The sequence below is a fragment of the Anneissia japonica genome, unplaced genomic scaffold (assembly GCF_011630105.1).
Source record: "Anneissia japonica isolate Jap-2015-1 unplaced genomic scaffold, ASM1163010v1 scaffold699_len907043_cov185, whole genome shotgun sequence".
Lineage (NCBI taxonomy): Eukaryota > Metazoa > Echinodermata > Crinoidea > Comatulida > Comatulidae > Anneissia > Anneissia japonica.
In genome coordinates this window covers 489,107-512,256 of record NW_022722982.1, presented here as the reverse complement: position 1 = coordinate 512,256, position 23,150 = coordinate 489,107, and the positions used below count along the sequence as shown (strand labels likewise).

At 33.1% G+C, this 23,150-nt stretch overlaps 1 protein-coding gene across 2 annotated transcripts in view; it reads right to left on the bottom strand.

Annotated features, from left to right (window-relative positions):
- Window positions 1-23,150, bottom strand: part of LOC117112043 (protein broad-minded-like) — a 52,652-nt gene that overhangs the window by 10,360 nt on the left and 19,142 nt on the right. For both annotated transcript variants that reach the window (XM_033255096.1, XM_033255095.1), the window contains 20 exons: window positions 22,158-22,419; window positions 20,614-20,739; window positions 19,506-19,584; window positions 19,271-19,374; window positions 18,552-18,613; window positions 15,065-15,206; window positions 14,056-14,112; window positions 13,493-13,595; window positions 11,759-11,896; window positions 11,247-11,324; window positions 10,338-10,471; window positions 9,183-9,319; window positions 8,312-8,513; window positions 7,157-7,294; window positions 6,720-6,800; window positions 5,442-5,648; window positions 4,345-4,464; window positions 3,661-3,749; window positions 2,823-2,933; window positions 575-780 (listed from right to left, as the gene is read on the bottom strand). In XM_033255096.1, the coding sequence (XP_033110987.1) occupies window positions 575-780; window positions 2,823-2,933; window positions 3,661-3,749; window positions 4,345-4,464; window positions 5,442-5,648; window positions 6,720-6,800; window positions 7,157-7,294; window positions 8,312-8,513; window positions 9,183-9,319; window positions 10,338-10,471; window positions 11,247-11,324; window positions 11,759-11,896; window positions 13,493-13,595; window positions 14,056-14,112; window positions 15,065-15,206; window positions 18,552-18,613; window positions 19,271-19,374; window positions 19,506-19,584; window positions 20,614-20,739; window positions 22,158-22,419 (2,576 nt within the window). The remainder of the gene's footprint in view (window positions 1-574; window positions 781-2,822; window positions 2,934-3,660; window positions 3,750-4,344; window positions 4,465-5,441; window positions 5,649-6,719; window positions 6,801-7,156; window positions 7,295-8,311; window positions 8,514-9,182; window positions 9,320-10,337; window positions 10,472-11,246; window positions 11,325-11,758; window positions 11,897-13,492; window positions 13,596-14,055; window positions 14,113-15,064; window positions 15,207-18,551; window positions 18,614-19,270; window positions 19,375-19,505; window positions 19,585-20,613; window positions 20,740-22,157; window positions 22,420-23,150) is intronic.

Here is a 23,150-nt window from a genome sequence, read left to right as displayed (position 1 = left end):
AAATAAATGTTGCACATACTTTTTTGATTTATCAATGTCTACTCTACATCATATCCAATTTTTTTTAAATATAGCAACAAAAAAAAAACATTTCGGACTGGACTACGAAGCCCAGAATCTCTCTCATGGTTGCACTGTCCCGATTTCTACAAGGATAGACAAGATCATTAATATTAGGCAGATATATAGCATGACGTACCAGTTCAACAAAATGTTTAAAATGATGAGTTGCTTCTTTGCTTTTTCAGCCTTTTTGGGAAGGGGTGGGGGCATAAAAGCTTCATTTTTCAATTATTATTTACCCAGTAAGCCTCGCCCAAGTCAAGTTCAAACAAGTCAAAAATTCGTCATTGTTTTAAACATGTTAAAATTATGAGTGTAGTAATTTTCAAAATTACTACACTACAATTACTCCACATTTTTTTTTTTTTTGTAAAAAAAATGGAGAAAAGAAGAAAATTATATTCAAATTTAAGTCTTAAGAGTGCCATTTCTGACCAGAGGTGCCATAATCATAAATGTTATTCTTACCTCAGCTACAACCTTTAAATATGAATATTAATATTATACTAACCTTGTTTCATCGCAGATGGTCTAGAGCTAAAAGGAATATAGTCCTTAGGAACAGGAAATGATGAAAACAGAGGCCAAGGGTAAGGGTGTTCTGAGTCTATGTCAAGGGTCTTAGGAGGCAGCACTCGTTCTGATGGTCCACCAATTGTATAGGATCTCACAAGTATTTGGTTCCTCTCCACAGACAACATATCAATAATGATGTCACTGAAATAAAATACTATTAAAATGAATGCTGTAATAGTTTTCGTTATCTATTACTTAAGTTTGCAAAATCTCCCTGTAGTGACAATAGTAGATCAGGAAATTGTATTGAAATATTATAATAATAATAAATACTTTATATACACGGTAAAACTTGATTCACCAAAGGGTGCTTTTCATCAAGGCCGTATACATAAAAGCAGTATAAAAACTAGAAAAATAAATTCAAACACAAAGTATTAATTAAATATCAAAAACAGAAGGTTAAGAAACACTATACATAAATACTAAAAAATCATCATACAGATATACAAAGCGAGTAAACTGATTTAATTCAAGATAAAATAAACTGTTCGAACTTGACAAGCCTTGGCGCATTTCTAACATTGTCATTAAGATTATATTCCATAAAATAGCATCATGGTAGGTAAAAATCTTTTTTTTTTTGTAGTCTTTGGTTTTTCTATATATAAAACATCTACTGATTGTGTTATACTGCTGTTCTTTTAATATGAATCAATCACTAAGGTATGAAGGTCCATTGACATAAAAAATCTTGTACATATAGTAGTAGCTTCATTAAAAAATAGTTTTGAATCAAGGCTTATCCATCTAAGGTCTTGCAGGGCTTGGGAATTAGAGCCATAGCGTGACTTTTTCAAAATCTTCTTTGCTGCCCTATTTTGGAGAAAAATTTATAGTGTTTTGTTCGCTCTCCCCCATATGACGTTACAGTAGTTAAAATGTAAGGCTATTAAAGATTTGTACATCATTGTTTGGAGATGCTGAGGGAGTAAATTATAAGATCAATAAATAAATCAAAAAGCCTGGCAAGACCTTAATTTTGACACAGTCAATTTTCTTATCCCGTGACAAATTTTCATCAATTAAAACACCACCATTCACCATTGATGTTTATGTTAAGATCTATATTTCTATTTAGGCTAACATATAACCGAAGAACTTTTCATTAATAATTGTATCTACAATAAAAATGTAGGTAAAAATGGCCATGGAAAAAATGGTCCCTGAAACATAACAAACAGCCCTGGTAGAAATGGCCCCAGATGACAGGTAGGTAAAAGCTGATAAAATTTAGTAATAAACTGATTTTTAAATTTTTTTTTAAAATCTTGGAACTATTAAAAATCGAATCAACAAATCAGCATAAATCGATGTTTAGTAATCCAGCTGTTTTTAACATGATATTGTTTATTTGGGAATAATTATGTATATAAGGAAATAGGTATAGAGCACCTTTATTATTTACCAGGATATTTAAGATTTAGTTTGTTTATCTGGTCATAAAAATAGAAACTACAAGAATACTCTATTTTATGGGAACCTTGACTTGTTTATTGTTATTAGTTTGATATGCTTAAGTGAAATTAAAACAGGTCATTTAAAAAAAAAAAAACTTTTTAAAAAAGATGCTACTGTTAAGTTTTATTAGGCAGTTTTTTAGCAGGAATTTACAAAGTAAAAAAAATGCCTGCTTTTTTAAAGAACAAATAAGTTTGTTAAAAAAAACTGTCAATTGATTAACGTTTTTATTTAAAATAACAAACAAATGTTACATTGATTGATTAAATTATTTAAGAAAACAAACACATGAATCTAATAACTGAATTTTGATGATGTAAAAGTTGCAATTTAAAAAATATGTTGTATTAATTTTAATATACTTCCTGCAAGTAATATAAACGGCAACTATAATATTTGACAGATTGTTTTTTAAAAACTAAATTATTGTAGTTTTAAAAAATGAACGACTTGCGTTGATTTATTGATTCCACCTGTTTTGCAGCATTTAAATAGTTTTTTTTTTTAAAGTTTATTACTAACTTTCATCACTGGGGCAAATTTTACATACCGGCCATTAGGGACTGTTTTTAACGGTGGAAATTTCTTCTGGGGTCATTTTTATCCGGGGCCCTATTTTTCAGGGGCCATTTTTCCCGGGGCCATTTTTACCATACACCCTACAATAAAACTAAATGTGAAAAAGCAAGTCTTGCATTCACTGACTAAAGAATAGTACAAACCCATTGTCTGCTTTGTTGTCCTGCTGTGCCCTCAGGAGTGTGCTCCAGATTGAATATTGGGACTCCAACAGCAGAAGAGTGTCCAACGAACAAACCATTATACTTAATAATCTAGAAGATAATCATCATAGCAGCTTTGTTAAAAAATATCAATAGGATTACACTCTACTAATAATGACCATGATGGATTGATTGATAAATCATTAGTTGATAGTAGCATGGTACAGCTTGCTGCCAATCGAGAGGTTGTAAATTTGAGACTGCGCAACCTTGCATTGCTTTTGCTACATTTAGACCTATTTATCAGCAGCACACCAGAGCGATATATTCTGTCCAGAAGTGCATTCCATTTACAGTGCTTAACAACAGTCTTGGAACAGAGATTTTGGAAGCGGTTTGGTGTGGAGGGATCGGTTTGGTTTCCCAACCTCAAGGCCGGGGTTTCAATCCCTCGCTTGTCTCCATTTCGCTTGTGTCCTTGAGCAAGGCACTTTATCTGCATTGCTTGTCTTCACCCAGGAGTATAAATGAGTATGGTGAGGTTGCCTGCTCTCCTGCGCTGACTACCAGCAGCAACACTTAAAGCATGTGGACCCAATGACCAGGGAAAACTGTGCTTTATAACTTTCAGGAAGAGGCATATTATAAAAGCCTACACCTGTTCTACAGTCTGCATATGTTCAGAGAAAGATGACCTAAGTCACTAATTCGTTAGAGTATATTTTTTCGCACAAGTTTTTGGAAACGAAGAAAGCTGAACATCGTGTGCATGACTGTATCCTATGAACATATACATAAAATAAAACAATGCCAACAGGTACCCATAAGTCCCACTAACCTCAATCCAAATGTGTGAGACTGTTCCATATTGAAGAGGGAATGAGCCTTGCTATCAGAGTCCACTAAAATCAATCTCTCAATAATATCCTTTAATAGAAGCATGATAATGATGAGGTGATATGACCAATGTCCAAACGAGCAAAGAAATTATGAGAATATCTCTAAGAACTATGAATGGGTGTGTGGTGGTGTATCAAAGTGGACAAAGCCACTTCATGTGCTGGACTTAATCCTATTTTGAGGTATGTAAAACAATAATTTAATACAATTTTCTCTATCGTTATTGTGTATTGCTCGCTGCTGCTTTTGTTGTTGTTGGTATTAATATTTGAGTATTTTTATCTATCAACAAAATAATATAATGATCTGAGTATTTATTTTCATTACATTTTATAGAAATAGAAAATGTACAGTGCTCCAATAGGAACATGTTATAATCGTATCAAGCATAGAATACCCAAAATAATCATAGTTTCAGTAATATTGATTCGTTTCATGTGAGCCACACCCCCTCTAGACTCTAGACTCTAGGATGCTTCACGTTTTAGATCATCCTTAATAGCCTGTAATTCTACAGCAGAATGAGATTATGCAGTATTATGCACTAAAAGGCATAATATTATGCACTAAAAAGGCCTAATATCTTGCACTCCCATTTAAATTTTGATGAAACTTCACTTACCACTATTGTGTCAGGCATCTCACGAAATGTGTAAATCTGGGAATGTTTCAGAACCTGATCAGCTATAACCTCATAGACTGCTGGGAATGCTGACAACACATTGACAAGACTTGTAAAACTCTACAACACAAACATACTGTATAACTATCAATTGTACTACTGTATATCAACTTTTTTCTCTAGGAACATCAATTAAACTAACTATGCTCCCCTTACATGACATGTAAATCAGCTTGAATAACCAGAGACGATGCTCAAAGGTGAAGACTTAAAATAAAATTATAAATCTCAATGACCTTCCTTATTGATTCATACGCTGTAAAAAAATAGGAACCTTTGCAATGGCCTTTGCATGTTCGTCCGTATATCTCTGCTTGAAGAAAATTTTGGATAATACACAAGAACTTTATAACCCACCCATCCAAGACTCGGAATAATCTAGCACCAATGGTGCAGTGGATTATGGAATGTTTCATTTTATACGAATATGATCCAATTGGCTGAGCTCTCCAAATGATAATTAGACTCTAGGGTATGTACAAAATATGCAATGACTATAATGTTTTAGATTAGAGGACATTAAAAACATTTCCACCTGAAAGAACCTTGACCTTCGCAGAGGTCTGATTTTGATCAAATGAGATGTTTCATTCCCAACTGTAGGTGATCCTATATAAGAATAATGCATATTCCTGGTATTTTACCTTTTAAGGTAGTGGCTAGCACCAATCTGTTGGGACCAATGTCAACAAGTAGTCCTTAACGCTGGAAAAACATGTCAGATACTTAGACACTCGGCTAATTATATTCAAAAGCCTACTGGGTCCTCAAATATTTACCAGTTCTGAGATGATCACCTTGACTTGCTCATGGGAAAGTTGTTTTTAATTACTTGGCCCCTTACCAGTGGCCCTCAAATTCTCAAATGAAAATCGGCAGTGGCTGGAAAAATTACTCTTCCCGAGTACTGTCACAGGCCAGGACAGAATTGTTAGCAGGCCGGAGCTGGCCTGCGGGAAAGGGGTCAAATGCTGGGGATGTATATGGAGTCAAACAAAAAAAAAAAACCAATAAAAACAAAATAAATGTTATCATACTTTGTGAGCTGTTCTGTCAATTGGATCTACTGGGGTATGAGAAGGTCGTAGAACAGGTCGGTCATCACGGCCACATTCTAATACAGTCCATAGTTCATTAACAATGCGTTTTATGAACCCTGAGCCTTGCAGGGCTGCCATTCCAGCTGCAGTGGCTGCCACCTGTGTAACCATAGTTCCATACCCAAATTTTTCAGTCTTGCTAACCTGCACATAAATAAGTTGAATAATAATAATGATTAGTTTGACATTTTGACATGCAAAACAATAAAATTAATATTAAAAGATATATACTCTGTATTGATAACGCTGTTTGTGGTGGGGGAGGAGAAGAGAGTGTGATATGTTTATATATCATTTTTTTTAGCTTAGTTACATCTTATGATAGTTGATGGTGGACAAGTGCATAGAAGCTCTGTATTATATACTATGACAAATCCAAAATGTAAATCTTAATTTTTACAAGTAAAAAGTGGTATGGCCTCTGTAAGACACTCTCAATATGAAAGGCTAAATAATGAATGAAGAGCATCTTTTGTTGTTTTTACTGCCGCTACAGTGTTTTCAGTACAATCGTTGTACTGCATCAGTCCCTGACGCAATTTGGAAGGCTCCCCTATTCGAATGACAAATCAGCATCACCGAAAGCTGTCGGAGATTGTGTGTAGCGATTACATGGAAACCAAGCTTCAATAATTGTTGTTAGCTAACAAGAACAAGTTGTCAGATGTCATTTAATGCTTAGTATGTTTTCCCACAATGCTGAGTAAAATAAGTATTTAAAACTACCTCAACATTATTGATGCAATAAGATGTATCTACCTGCAAACAACTTACTGACAACAAAATAACCCTCCTGACACTCTCGTAACAATACATGGCAATGATAATCTTAAACACATCTGTAAATCATAAACCAACTCTCACCAATCAATACCTATACAGTACTTTGATTAATTAAGACACTCCGGCCTGCTTCAGGTTTCGAACTTTACCTGTACCTTTTTTTATGATTGTCTCACATTTTTGTGAAGAGCCAAGGACCTTGGCTATGTCAGCACACTAGGACTCCAGCAATGTCAGTACACTGTGGTAGAGGTTGCTGTAAACCATCATGCAATTATGCCACAAAAAAACAAAATATTCTAGCACCAGCTTCAGTGTTGGAAGCGGATCAAAATATTTCACTTTAGCAGGTAAACATTATTAGTCTTATAATTCATAGCTTTCATAAAGGAATCAAGGGTCTGACACAATTTTAAAGAGTGCACAGCTGACCTGAAGTTTTTTTGCATATCTGGTATACATGTAAGTAACACATTCATTCATTGCACCTGTCTGTTGTAAGAACAGTAAACCCTGAAACACAATCAAAAACACTAGTTAATTCATCAATTTACACAAAAAAAAAACTGTTACTGTTTACAATCAAACTAGACATGAGATGTTTCTGATATTAATAATTAACATTAGAACTTCACATTTGTTAAACAACAAAACCATTTCTATAAATTTCAAAATAAGTATAATCACAAAATTTTTGAAAAAATAGGTATGAAATATGTGTTAAACGATAATTGTACTTCATAATCCCATGAATATAGATAATAGGGGAGTCAGGGGCCATTTACTTTTATTCAAAATGTCGGATGATTTTATTATTTTGTATATACAAATATGAGAAAATATTATGTATGTTTTACAAATCAACCTACTTTGGGTGTGCCTGCAAAATTAAGAAGATTGTCAATCAAAGTGTTTTCCCATGCAACAGCACCTTCAGAGGCAGAGCAAACTGGGTTACCATCCTCTGCTCCCGGAGTAGGCGTGGCTTCCTGTACTTCCCGCACAGCCTAATGCAAAATTGTTAATTATTTTTTGCCATTACTGATAATGTCTCAAATAGTTTCTGCATCACCAAACCAAGAGGCTACTGACTTAACATTGTACTTCAGTTCTCTTGTCATTTTATTCATACGCAAACATCAATCAATCAATCAATAAAATAGCATTTATTTAACAAACAACAATAAAAAAATATACATATCCGAATGAAATTGCTAAGTAGTACAGAAAAGAAAACACAATCTCTCAATGTATTTCCGGCAAGCATAAAAAAGTTGTTGATTCCAATTCAATGTGACAAGTGTTCTCCATGGTAAAACTCAGGGGGTATATTTTGAACGAATCAATGTAACTGACTTTCAATTCTTTTTACAAAAATGGTACTCACCTTAAGAGCTGTTGAAAAAGATGGAACTACTTAATATTTTGAAAGGCTGATATCAAATGCTTTAGAGCTTGAATAATAATTTTCACAACTACTATTTAATTGTGTTTTATTTAACTAGACAGGTAAAAATTCAGGTTTTTTGAATCAGAATCTGGACATCAAATATTTTTAAAAGCCATATAAAAAAATAATTTAAAGCTACTTGAATACAGGGGCAAAGGCTGGTTTCAGCCAGAGGAGGGGGAGGGGGAGATGTGGAACTAAATCCCAAAATGCAGAACTAAATAACTATTCCAATGAATGGCATTTTAACCCCCTAAGTGGAACTAATTTGTTGCCATGGAGGGGTGTGTCTGCAACAATCCCACCCCCAACTACGCCCATGTGAATATATCCCCTATCTGAAATCTCCACTTCAAAACAGATGTTGACATCTCCACTTCAAAACAGATGTTGACAACAGATGTTGAATTTATTAAAAAATATTCACAAGATATTTTTGAAATCCTGTTTGTAGCTACACTCAGTACTACAGATCTTGACATTCACATGATTCACGCACTAAAATATGTTAGATGGGATGCTTACCAAGAAAAATAGGCATTTTGAACAGTATGTGGTATTGAAATTACAGTACCTCTTTCCATGCATTAACAACAATTGTATGCAGCTTATACGGATGAAGAGCAAGTCTGCCCTCGCAGGTGTTATACAACTGTCGACAGAGGTACAGGTATGCACCAGCAACAGCACGACTTGGTCTGAGACCGAAGGTACTTGAAAATGTTCCATTGAGAGCTCTACGAGAGAACTCTGCAATAATATGAACTGCTGCAGATCTAGGACAAGAAATAAATTTTGTAGGAAGTTAAAGTCAAAGCTTTTCAAGACTATTTTGTGGTATAATATATGTGTATGCCAGGGGTGGGCATAAAAATCAGTTGGAGGGCCAAAATGACTTTCTGATATAACACCGAGGGCCGCATCCAACTTTAATCTTTCCAGTGCACTTTCAAAATCCTCCAAGCACTGCTTTTACACCACTTTATTCCCAGTTTTAATATTACTTTTTACATATGATCAGGGTCGGGCCGTAAAAAACAAGGTGTTTTCTAGCCAATGTTGCTTGGCGAGCCGCACACATAGGCTTTTAAATTCATATTTGCGGGCTGCAAAAAAATCGCTGTCTGGTCGCACGCACTTTGCCCACGTTTGGTGTATGCATTCCTAAAGATGACCCAATAAAGTCAAATCATGGCCTACCTCTCATTAATCAGAGTATTACAGAATGGAAACAATATTTTTTTTTTTCAGTAGTGTTTTGAGTTGTTTTAGATAAAGCACAAAGCATTTTGTTCTTGTTATATCCACATAAATACCCACAACTGTTACAGGTACAACACATCATAATCATTATATCATTACATAATGAACTTCATTTTAGAATCTGTCACAAAGACAACAATCAATCATATTACAGTATGGAAGAATTTTAACTCGGTCCTAACCTGTTTTCTTTAAAGTTCTTTCCATTTTCACCATAAAGAAGGATGTGCCTTCCTGCTTCCCATGATGCAATAGCTGTCAGAATATCGCCAATGTGAAGGAGAGTTGCTTCCTGTGGAAGTACATCATTAGGATCATCCTGGGACAAATAAACAATGACAAAAGTTTACTTTAAAATTCAAAAGAAGTTGTATTGCTAATTGCCAAGTTATTTGTCTTGTGATTTTCTTTACTTTGTATCCTTTTTTAACCTAGCTGTTGTAAAGGAAAAACTAATTTTCAATTTTAGAATGGGATAAAAAAGTGTTCTTGAATCTTGAAAAATAATAACAACAGGGATTTGAACCCAGGACCTTCTGTTGTCTATGCACATGCCTTAACCAACTGAGACATTGAGGCCTCATTGGGAATGCATTAATCCCCAGGCACTATCTTTGACATAGGGAGTGGCGAGAGGTTCAAATGCCTCTACAGACACTTTTTCTGGTACTGGATAAAGTAACTTTTCTTTGAAGGTCTATGCGTGACATAATAACATCTAGTATCTTTATTATTTATCATCTATTTGTTCATATTGTGTTTACAGTGCTACATAGCATAACCTAATTAGAATATTATATATATATATACCATATACTAGCGTATAAGACAAGGCTTGAAATAGTAAATTACGATAGAAAAACAGGGGGTCGCCTTATACTTGTAACATTTAAGTTTTAGATTTTCAAAGTATGTAACACACAAATTTACTACTGCAATGAATCTACTAAATTGTTAGTCTCATTTAAAAATGGTATTATTTGGAAGAATAACCCTGCATTGGGCTCCATTTTTAGCCAGCTAAATGCAGTATCAAGACCATAAAAAGCTGCAATAAGTATGAATTTCAACGGTGAAATGGGGTATCATCTTATATACCCAACATACAAAATTGTCCAGAAATCTCAAATTCGGGTCACCTTAAAGTAAGTATATACAGTACTTACTTCGATACCCCCCCCCCCTTTCTGGTGCCGCCACTATACTGAGTGGCTAGGAGGGCATGGCGGGAACTCTATAAAAAAAAAGTTACACTGATAAATTCTACATTATCTTGCGGTAATAAAATATCAACCACATCTGTTCAATGGAGGTGGCCTTAATGTTGAAATACTTACATCTAACCATTCAAGAACAGGCTTAATCAAATGACCAATGAAAACATTCGTACAAAAACATTTGTGACAAGCCTCCTTAGCCGAGCAAAGCATTTTGAATGTATTTGTCACCAAAATAGCTGGATTGAGTTTGTCTAAAATTTTAAAAAAAGTATGTAGTTGTCATTGCAAAATCATCATCATCCTTGTTATCTTTATTAAAAACTATGTGCTAAGGCAGGTATAAAACTTAAATGAAGCACATTTTACAAGAAAAACATCAAACCAGATAAACATTTTAAAAGAGAAAAAAAACACCATACAATCATTTTAAATACAGAACATACATGACAAGTAAAGTGTTCTAAATAATTTTGGATAAACAATGCAACAAAATATGTTTACAAATTACAGAATAAATATATCAATAGAAAAAGCATTATACCTAGTAACAGCTTACAGTAAAAGTAATTCAAGATTTAGCTTGGGGAATTCATTACAGTAATAGAAAATGATATATGTTTGTATTCAGTTTTTGCTCTAGCAAATTATTGTAACATTTTGTATTTGTATTTCATTTTGTGTGTGTGTGTTAGTTAAAAAAATTGAAAACTGCATTGGAAGAACAAAGTGAGCACATGCCCCTCCCCCTTTCCTCTGCTGACACGGACTAGACACTGACACTGACTACATTAGAATGCAGTGTCACCAGGATGATCGATAGACAACACTATCATTGCAGTGTCAGGGGAATTTTTGATTCCTGGACGCCCTGATATAACCTCTGAGGCATTTTGGGCGATCAATAATTTCTTTTTCTTCACATTTGTTTTTTTTTTTTGTTTTTTTGTTTTTCTTATTTATTATTTTTTACTTTTCAAATTATTGTAATATTTAATGAGATTAGCCTCAAGTGACTCATATTATTACCTTGGGATCTAGAGGATCTAGTTGTGCTGGAATCTGTCAGTAATGTTACTAGAGACACCATTAAATCTTGTATGCTCACTGACAAAAGAAAACTACAAGTTAATAACATGATACTTAATATAATTGAACTATATAGTGGCAGTAAGGAAAATTGAAGGGCATGCAGGAATAAGTCCATGTTGGTGACCTTGTCATTGGATTACTCTCGTTTGTTTGGTTTTTAGGGTCCCTAATGATCAGCTTCTGCTGGATCATTAAATATGGTACAAATAAAAAATAAATAAATAAATAAAAAATAAAATAATTAAATAAATAAACATCTATGAAATACATACACAGCTTCCTGGACAACACTCCATAATGTGGCAAGGTAAACATACCAGGTACCCACTTATAAACTCCTGGGTGGAGAGACATTGTAAATAAAGGGCATTTCCCAAGGACACAAGTCACAGTGATAATTTGAAACTCAATGCTTTAAAAATTAATGTCTTTATTCCTCAAACTCTTACCTGGTCCATATTTTGAAGAGATTGGAAAAAGGTTTCGTCCTCCAGCATACATTAATATACGACCAATCAGAGACAAGGAATGCACAAAATGAACAAATTTCAAGTCTTTCTCAGAATAGAATGTTGAATATGTATCACCTACAAAAATGAATTAAAAAAAAAATAGTATTAATTCCTTGGTTAGTAAAAGGCCTATGTTTCTACAAAACTACTACATAAACGACAAACTTACTGAAAATGAGTACTATTATGCAATTATAGTCAGGTTTTGAATGCACTATAGGAAATAGAAGCCAAAAAACCATTATTTCATACATTTTCACTGACTCACTTGGCACTGCCCTTTGCAATATGATGATGATGATGAATGCGGTAAATTGATTGTGGTTGATGAAGTTTACTAGGGGTTAGTGTTCTTAACCTCCTGGTAGACATATTTTTAATAGATTAAAATGTACTGTAAACATTATTTTGAATTATTTCAGTGTTGCCTTATCTTTTTTAGTTCTTTTATAATTAAGTTCATCACTTTGTTATTTCGTAACCATTATGCCTTTTTAGGCCTTGAGGATTGTCTAGGCTTCATTGGTGTTAACCAGCGCAGTAAAGAGAGATTTGCTTTTCGCTTTTTGCACATGAGACACAAAAAAGTGGAGGCACGATATCGAATCAGTGATTGACGAAAATTTAGTGCAAATGAAAAGTGATGATGTAAACTTAAAAATAAAATAAAATGAAAAAAAAAATTGCTAAATCTTTATAAATCAAATTATTACCTTTCAACTTTAAGTTAAAACAAGATGATTTGTTTGCCAATTAACGGACAGAAAAGATACAGTTCCTATACATTTATTGAAAGTTGATAACTTATGTAGTTCTTTTAAGCTTTATTTCCATACAATCGCTACATGCTTTTCACCAACAGCTTTCGGTGATGCTGATTGGTTGGTTGAATCGGGGAGCCTTCTTAATTGCGTCGGAGACTTCTATGCAGTACAATGATTGCACTAGAAACACTGTAGCGACAGTGTAGCGATTTTATGGAAACCAGGCTTTAGGGGTGTATTGTCCATTGCAATATACCAAAAAAATAATTTTAAAAAACATGTTTGAAATTAACTTACTCATAAAGAGTATCAACTTGAACATTTTAAACAAATTAAAAAAATATTTACCCATAATTTTACAGCAAAAAATGATGGCAATTCCAGACACTGGATGTGTTTAAATTTATTATCATTATCCAGTATAAAAATCAGGGTACACATTCTTTAAATTCGATAATTTCTATGCTCAAGTTAATAATTTGTATGTTACTACATAATGAGCAAGTTAATTTCAAAATGATTTTTAATGATTTTTGTCATTTTCAGGGGATAATACATCTTTAAGTAAGCACTTCAAATATTTGTATCTATTTTCAAAATCAGGCTCCGCAGGAAATTTTTTTTTGATACAACTAATTTTTCTGAGACACAAAAACAATGTTTGACAAACAACCCACGGTTAATGAGTTCCAGATTTTGGAATATTTAAAAACTGGAAAAAAGGGTGCAAAAAGGGGTGGTTACGGCTCTTTTCTTATCTCATTAACCGTTCCCGATTTTTTTCGTCAAATATGCTTTTCGTGACAAAAACTTTTCCTCTGGAGATTTACTTCAAAGTATTTTTGAGTGGCAGTAAATCTTACACCATAATTTTTAGTTAAAACCAATTTTATATAGAGTACATTACCAATCTTTTGCTTATCAAAAGTATTTGTGATACTATTAACAGGATCTTGTAGGTTTTCTGATTTTGCTATGAATTCCATACACTGCCGCAGGGCATTCTCAACCTAAGAATTAAAGGACGGCATTAGTCATATATTACTCTTTTTTACAAGGCACAACTGACTAAAGAGGCCCTACAGTAGCAGTTAAAGAAAAAAAAAACCGAAATTGTACCATACACTAATAGAAAGCAAAACATTTTTTTTTTAAATGTTAGCAACAAAACTACAGTTGAACTTGCCTAAGTCGAATCCAAAATGCTATTGAAATATTGTTCGACTTAGGCAAAAATTCGACTTACAGATTGTTAATTAAATGAAAAACACAATTTGGCATGTAAAATTTGACTTACAGATTGTTAATTAATTGAAAACACAACAATTTAGCAAGCAAAATAAGATCGACTTAGAAATTATTTAACTTAGGCACAGTCAACTTAGGCAGTTTAACTGTACTCAAAATCCTAATTTTAATTTCTTATGAATAGGAATAAGGAATATTGCATTTAATACAAAGAATTCTTACCAATCCTGGTTTATCCCTGAGAGACTTTAGAACAAAAGTTCTGCTGTAATGCCCATGCTGTCATAAAAAATCAATAATAAGAGTATAATATTAAAATACTGTAGACAAATGGATAAGAGGCACTAATAATAGGCCTAATAGTATTAATACCTGTTGTAATGTAAGCTTATATTCATCATGGAAATCATCTTCAAAAACTGTTTATTTGATGAAAAAAAAATTGGTATTTGATTCTTTGGCTATCTGACTAGTAATAATAGTAGGTTTTGCCAGAGTTGGCCACATTTTACAGTCAACAAATACAGGATTCTGCTATATTTCTATTTAATTGCCTGCAGTTGTGCATAGTTGCGCAATGTAGGTGAATATATAATAATTGATGAATGTGAATTTTCGGCGAGGAACATGTTATTTATAATGCCAAAAAGAGTATGTGCATTTTATCCTTGTTCTCAAAGTAATTTTATCCTGATTATTTATCTGTGTGGCAAACAGCTTGATTATGATTCTAATATTGTCTATCTTGTTCCGATTTGGCCGAAGTGCATTTATTTAATTATTATTGTATGAGTTTCTATTGCAGTAACCTGTGGTGTAATTACACACAAAAAAACATTAGATTCTTTAAAGGTCTGATGTAATAATGATTTGTAAGTAAATTTTGTTAGTGTGTGTGATATGCTTTTGGTGAATTTATGCGAAAATCTGTTTATAGTATTAGGTTACATATTGATGTGTCTGAAATTTGATTGTAAATAAGTTGCCTTTAAATTCTATATGTATGTCAGGGGGTCAGATGGTTTACATTAGTATTTTTATATAACATGTTTTTTTTAAATTCTAGTTTGTAATATGACATGCATTTAATGGCGAGATAGTTGGCATGTGGTACTGGTGATGCATAATGCCAGCCAAAATTGGCAAAAAAAAAAAAAATAAACCTTGCAAAATTGTACTAGGAGATTTGGCCAAGGTCGTGGGACATAGTACAGTATAAAGTAGCATTTACCATCCATTTCTTGAACCACCTAGCCTTTGGATCCAGCAGTGCAATGAAGTGTACAGGACAAACAATTTCCATGGAGCCTAATAAACTATGCGAATTGATATCAATCAGTTTCACTGTTTTCTCCAATATATCCTCCACAAAACTGAAGAAAGAAAAAACATCATATCAACACTTTGCATTTTAACAGTGTACAGTATTTTTACTATTGTTGTCAAATTATAAGGGTTTATACATTAGGTGTTAAATTTGAGGTTTTTAAGGTTTTAATATTTCTACGTTTTGAATTTTATATTGGAAAGCTCTTTGACATACAGCCCACGACAATGGAACTGCCCATACCCCCCTTTCATTTGGAATACCACAGAGTTCTGTTGTTGGACCCCTTATTGCTTCCTTACATGACATTATCACAGCACATACGGTCGAATATATGGTTTATGCAGATGAAACTCAGTTATACCCTCCTTTTAGTCCTGATAACATTGCGCATGCTGTAAATTAGGTAAGTTAGAGGCTTGCATCGCCAACATCAGATCATGGTGCAAGAGCAATATGCTTGTTTTGGATGATGCAAAGACCGAGATTATTCATTTCTCATCCCATTTTCGTAAAGCTAACCTGGTCCTTTCAGTGAATATTGGAAACATTTTAATCAAACCTTCACCTACCACTCACAATTTAGGAGTACTAATGGACTCGGCTCTAGCCAGGACAAATCACATAGACAACATATGCAAAGCTGGTCTTCAATCCATTAGGAAGATCGGAAGCATATCTTAATATCAAGTCTACTGAAATTTTTGTACATGCGTTCATCTCTTCTAGGTTGGATAACTGTAATTCACTTCATAATGGTCTGCCATCGAAAGACATAAAGCAAATCCAGAGGGTACAAAATGTGGCAACTCGTTTAGTTCTACCATGGACCTATTATGGTTCTACATGTTCCAATTCAACACCAGATTACTCCAGTCCTTGAAAAATCTTCACTGGCTTCCGATTATACATATATATATATACATTATAAGAATATCATACAAAATACTTCTTATAACATACAAATGATTTCACATCATGACACCATGACTTTATAATCGATCTCATCCACCCATACACCATCCCTTAGATCATCCTCTGAATCCCTTCTGTCACATCGTAGTCGTCTTCCAACTCAATTCTATGGGCAACATTCATTTGCATGGGCGGCAGCAACTCTGGAACAGCTTGCCAATTGAAACAGGCTAATACTTGAAATAATTTTATACATCTTCTAAAAAGTCATCACTCCAAATTACATTTTCATTCCAATTCATAATTTTTCCAGATTTATTTCATGTGTCCGGCTTGTTTTGGCAAGAAAGATTGTTCACCACATTAAAGAAACATTGAAAAGAAAAGGAAAGAAATGATAAGGAAACATTGGAAAGGAAAAGGAAAGAGAGATATTGAAACATCAGAAAGGAAAAGGGAAGAAAATATAAGGAAACATAAGAAAGGAAATTAAAGAAAAGAAAAGATAAGGAAACACTAGAATGGAAAAGGAAAGGAAAGTTAAGGGAACATAAGAAAAGGAAAAGAAACTTGGGATTGGGAAATACAGGCAAGGGTTGTTAGAAGGAAAGGAAAAAAATGACAAGCCAATCATATAACAAAATGTAAACAATGAAATAGTTGAACTGATAAGAAATTGAATTGAAAGATTTTTGCTCACTGTTTTAATCATCTTTTCTTTTAATTCTGTTCTGGCATTCGCTTTTAATGCAAGGTGCATAGAGGTTTAAAGCATTCTGCGCTATATAAAAATAAATTTATTATTATTATTATACACGGCCTGTCAATTGTTCGGTATTCAGGCACAGGTACGCTCTAAGGGCTGACTGCCCTAGTTTGATTTGTATCTTCTTTTTTTAAAATTTATTTGGTATAAAAAACAATCCCAGAGGGCAAACCTGTGAGTTTATATAAATATCAAACTTTGCACAAAATATCATATAACAGAATTACAAGATACATTCACTAAAACAATACATTCAAAATATAAAAATCTATATTTATTCATTGTATCATGATATTGACATTCATTTATATTATTAACAATTTCAAATATTCAATTACTACTTACAATTTAAGAGTCATATTATAAATTCCCAGTAAAATTTAACATTAAAAGACAGGAATATATATATATAAATAAATCATTTGGCTTATTTATTGAGGCTTGCCTCTAAAGTTTATTTTTGGCCTTCCTGTTTACTTGTTTAGGCTGTTTATTCTAATCTCACCCAGTCTATTGTTTCCAATCATACTTGCATGAAATTCTCACTTTATACCATCTAGCTTTTTCTACCCTCACTCACTCGCCACTACACATCTAGATGTGTATAAGAGACAGTATATATATATATATATATAAATGAAAAAAATTAACATTAATTATTAATATTTACAATTGCAGGTTTCCAAATATTATCAATATTACAATTTACAATTAAGATATATCTACATTAATGATTAAATAATTATTTCTTGAGAAAATAAAAACTATGATATTAACATACAGGTCTAATAAAAAGGGTTGGAACAAAAGGATCAACCATGCTATCAAAATGTAAAATTGGAATTGAATGAAGTTTCATCTGAAATAGTTTGATACAATTAAAAGTTGTCTGTAAAATGTTTACTAGCATTCAAATTGTGTACAAGGTATGGTATGGTACTAGACTTGTAGTGTTGTGTTCTGCATCGTGGTGTTTGTAATAGTTTAGAGTGTCTGAGGTGTCCGTTATGTATGGCATTGTTTGTTTCAGGTAAAAAATTGCGGTGTCTTGAGTTGAAAAGTTTCCATCCAAGCTTAGCACAGGTGATGTTCTCCTCTCAGCTAGTTTTGGGATACCATGGTTTTTGCATAACATTGTATAAGATAAATACTTAGATTCTCCAAGAATAATTCGTACAGCACACTTTTGAATATATTCAATGTCCTCGGACTGCTGTTTCGTTATTGAAGAGTGCCATACAGGGTAACCATATTGCAATATATTCTTCCTTCATACATACATACAAAACACAATACATACAAAACACCATAAGTATATCTTCCATTGGAGCCAAGTAGTAGAGCCAGGGTATTCCACATTTAATGTCGAAAAATATGGTGCCTTACGCTGAAGAGGATTAGGGTTGGCTAACTATCGAGATATCGGACGGTATCCATGTTTTATCTATTGATAAAAAATAGACACACACTGGTGGCAGTGGTAGAAAGGCCTAGCCAAGCTAGTGGGGGAGGGGAATGAATACAAATATATAAAATAATATTAAAATTAATATCATTATTATTAATATTAATAACAATAATGGTAAAAATGCGGTTTGCCTCAGTGGTTTTCATTCTGGTTGTACAAACAAATACAAACAGTAACAGAAAAAAAAAAATATTACACAGTATTACATAATCCATGAGAAATGACTAAAATGGTGAACTTACTTTTCTGGGAACCTGACCCAGTAAGAGGGGACTTCTATTTGAAATTCATTCAACAACCGAAACTGCACAAAAATGATAACATGGCTCAGATATAAATCATATAGCAAAGGTCTTCAGTGGTCAAAGAAAAAAAAAATTAAAAAGTTAGAAAAATGAAAATTTTTTAAACAGCAAATACTGTAGTGTTTTCTAATATTAATCCATCATGAATATTTTTTTCTATTTAATATATTTGAGAAAACTGATCAATATTATTTGTTATTTTTAACAAATATTTTTATAAAAATTGAATGACTAGATTTGTTAGTCTGGTAAATTTAAAAAAAAATTATACTAGTTAACAAAATAATTGCTTTGTAAATACAGTACCTGTATCAACATTTGGTTTTGGTAGGTGTTTATCAACAACAACTCCTATCAAGCATGCTGTATTTGACATATTGTAAGATGAGTATCTTAACCACCATGGTGGTGGGTCCAGGACCTTTAATATGGAAGGGTTCCAGGGAGGAAGTTTTACAGATAGAGGTTCTATACCACCTCACCTTACCATGCAAAAGAGTTATGTTATGGATATGGCAACTCTAGGTGCCTTCAATTTGAATATAACGTTTATAATTTTTCTCCATTTTTAATAATTTGTTCAGAATTAAGGGGACCGACTGGGCTTGGCCACATCCTCCCTCTTTGAATTTAACATTAAGCCACCTGTAACATACCTTACGCAGAAGACTCTTGATGCTGGGGTTGTTCACATCTAGACCATCTTTCAAATACATAGATTTACCCTTTCTTGCTGGAAACTGACTACATAAGTAATCCACTAAAAATAAGGTAATATATGTTTACTTCTCAAATTTGTGTGGTTATATACTTTTCATGAAATCTGAATTTACATCACCAACTTTATATTCCCATCATCATTATCATGGCTTTAAATAAATCTGGTCCTACCTAAACTGGTGTATACTTCCTTGCTGATTGTATGAGATTTGGCTGAAAACATCTTTGCATGAAATTGTAGACTTTTTTCCTAAAATAGAAATAGTTAAATTAGTTTTACAAAATAATAACAAGAATATAGATACAAGATACAAGAAATTTTATTATAATATAAATGTTATAGCGCTCTGAGAGATTATTATAGGGCGCTATATTAAGGAACTATATTATTATTATTATTATTATTATATTATTATTATTATTATTATTATTATTATTATTTGTCCTCATATAAAAACATATAATAAAATTTTGGTTGTACAGCTTTATATTTATAAACATTAACATTTAAAAAAAAAAAAAATTCAAATTCAAAGGGGCATACAGTGCACCACACACAGATCGAGTAATAAATTTATAACATTGAAAATTTAACAATAAAACTTCTAAAAACGACTGTAATTCAAAGTTAAGAGAGTTAAATTTGATATTTTAAAAAAAAGGGGGGGGGGTAAAATTTGATGTAAAAGGGTTAAACATTATTTTCTAAATTTAGAATTATGCTTGTGAATCGAGTTGGGCAGAAATGAGTTTCTGTAACAACATTACCGTGTACGTGGTGGATCTATTTAAGTTGATGTAACAACTGTGTAGGGGATGTGTAGGATCATTCATAATTTTATGTATTTTAAGAGCAACATGATAATAATACAAGCTTGATTTGTTCAGCGCATCATGCAAAAAGTCACTATGTGCTTGGTGATTGATCTCCTTCAGTAGAGTAACCAATTTCTCTTTTAATGAATCTTCCAAATATAGACTCGAAAACTGCTGAACAAGCTGTTACTATTTTGTTTGGGTTAGCTTCAATGTTAAGATTAGCATCCGAATCAGGGTGATAAGAAGTCCCAAGGATGCAATAGAGGGATTAGAGACTGACTAAATTTTAAGTCGACTGATGCACCAGAATGGTACTCCTGAGGCGCACCATTCTTACATTGGAAACATTTATCTAAGATTACACTGTCCTTTAAAAACCCTTGATGAGAGAGCTGGTGATGAACATAATAAGGATGGTGATAATTATAATCATGAAGATAATGAAGTATTTTCCACTAACTTCTAAGCACTGGTCTGTATCACCAAGTGCACTGGTCAGACCTGCTCTCAGGTGTTCCCATTGGTCACAAGCCAAAACATCTGAAGGTGGAATTTGGCAAAGCTTGGTTATAGCATCCTGTCTTGTCTGTAGGGATAAAGGCAAAATAAAAAATGATAGCCAAGATTGTGGCTCACAAGATGTTATCAGTTTATCCTTTATCATTTTGACTGTCAACATAAGCATGTTCAAAACAAAGAAGGTATAATATAGTTGGCACTGGAATTTTCCCAACAGGAAAAAGCTTTGCTTACATGTGTTGTATAATATAATAAATGCATCCACAGGTAGTGGTGTCAAACGACAAAGGTAATAAAAAACAGACTTGCACACCCAACAACATCATTCCACAAAGTTCCAAATGACCTGCACACTCTTACACTAGCCAACATTGCATCCTGTAAGGTTCTAGTAACTGACCTATGCATCACAGGATAGTGACCTTACTCAAATAAGACCTGCCAAAGACCTTGTTTGGGCTCAATTTTGCAATGTTCTTTCATTTCTTTTCATACAATGTACTTGTATTTTTGTCAATTTAATATTCTATATAAATTTTTATAGAATTGCAATAATAATAATAATAATAATTATTGCAATAGTATTAATAATAATAATAAATTGTAATGATTGCAATAGTAATAATAATCATAAATTGTAATAATTGGCTTATAATAATAATAGAAATTTTAATAATTATTTTAACTATGCGATTTTATTTTTTATTATTCTTCCTTGTGAGAATGTCGCTTTTTTAGGATTTTACTGTTTCTATTATTGGGGGTTTTTTTTGTTTTTTTGTTTTAACTTTCTATCTTATTGTACATTTCAAAACTTGTTCTTGTTTTGCAATAAATTTATATTGAATTGAAAAAAAACCAAATATGTCAAAGTGATATGTATACCCACCAGATATTGACCTTTTTCATTCCAACATTTTGAGTGCCTTCATGATACTGTACCATTTTTGTGAGAAGACAGATCAAGGAAGGAAAGAGGTAGAATTCAAAGAAGGAAGTGAGTTGTTGTGGAAGGGAAGGGAAGATGAACTGACATTGTATGGGCAGGGCAAAGAAATGGAAGAAGTGGGTGGTCAGGAAATTGTACAACATTGCAGAGTACTACCTTGTCTTTAATTGGTGAAAGGGACATACTGTATAATAGCTGGATGAGTAGATTATGTAGCATGACCAGAGAGAACTTGAAGAACATAATTATGAGGCTTGTTTTTGATCATGTGAACATCTACACGTGACAGGACTTAACCCGAAAGACTAAAATTTGAAGGCGACCATCTTAACTACCAAAGCTACTACATACATATAGGGATAAAATATGCAGACTGCAGGCTACACAGTTTGTTATAATAAAGAGCAATAGGCTATCTGCACATTTAGCTGTGCAGATAAAGACTCCATCAAAGAAGACTGACTCCTAGTTTCAGGGATTTCTTTATAATTTTTTTTTTTGTTAATGTAGACAAATATCTTTATGTATAAACTCACTTTTAAAGCTTTCAGGGGCTCTAGGTTTTCAGAGATGGTCACAAAGTGTCCTTGGTTCATGAACATGAAACCCTGGTTGAAAGACGAGTCAAAAGATGAAGAGCTTCCCTCACTGAATTCAAAACTACACCGCTTGGGACTATCCCGCATAGAATGCGCTTCCCTCATCGGACAGTCACTGTGATCCTCATCAAATGTAAGTAATAAACGTTCCACAGAATCTTTGGTATGTTGTTTCAGATTTTGCATCATTTCAGAATACCTGAAATAATCATTAGAAATATTTTATCTTTTGACAAATACAACAGGACACACACCCAAATGTATCAAACATTTCAACTTTCCTTATCAATAATATAAAACAAGATTATATAACAGTAAAATCTTTAAGGCAATCGGTAATATAAAGCTGACGCAGTACGATATAAAAAAAAAAATTGCCGAAAAAATTTAGGAGAAATTCAAGACTGGGGACCCCAAGGCAGCATTGGACAGTATGTAGAAAAGAATAGGATTATCATAAAAACTAGATTTGAACTCGTCACTGAGGACGAGTTTGGTGATCCGCCGTATTTTGACCCTCACGAAGCACGCGCGGTTCTGATTGAAAAGTATTATATGCTAAAACATGCTCTATTTTAAAGAGTAATTTTGAGCATTTTTAAAGAAATTTTAAAGGAAAAGAGTAACTTTGAGCATTTTAAGGACTTACAAATGTGTACACATACGTCTTAATGTCCGTGCGCACGGTAGTATTAATACAGTGCAAGAAACCCAACACATGTAACCGAAACGTAATTTCCAGCTTCAGTACGTGCTGTGGGCGTGGAAATGAGCGTACGGCGCGTAAAATTTTGGAAAGTTTTGGAATATTCAAAATGACCTGAAACGTGCTTTAAATTATCTGAAAAGTGATATTAACAATTTTAAAATTTTAACGCACAAGTACGAATACCTTATACGACGTGCCTGACGACGGTAATGCCACATGAA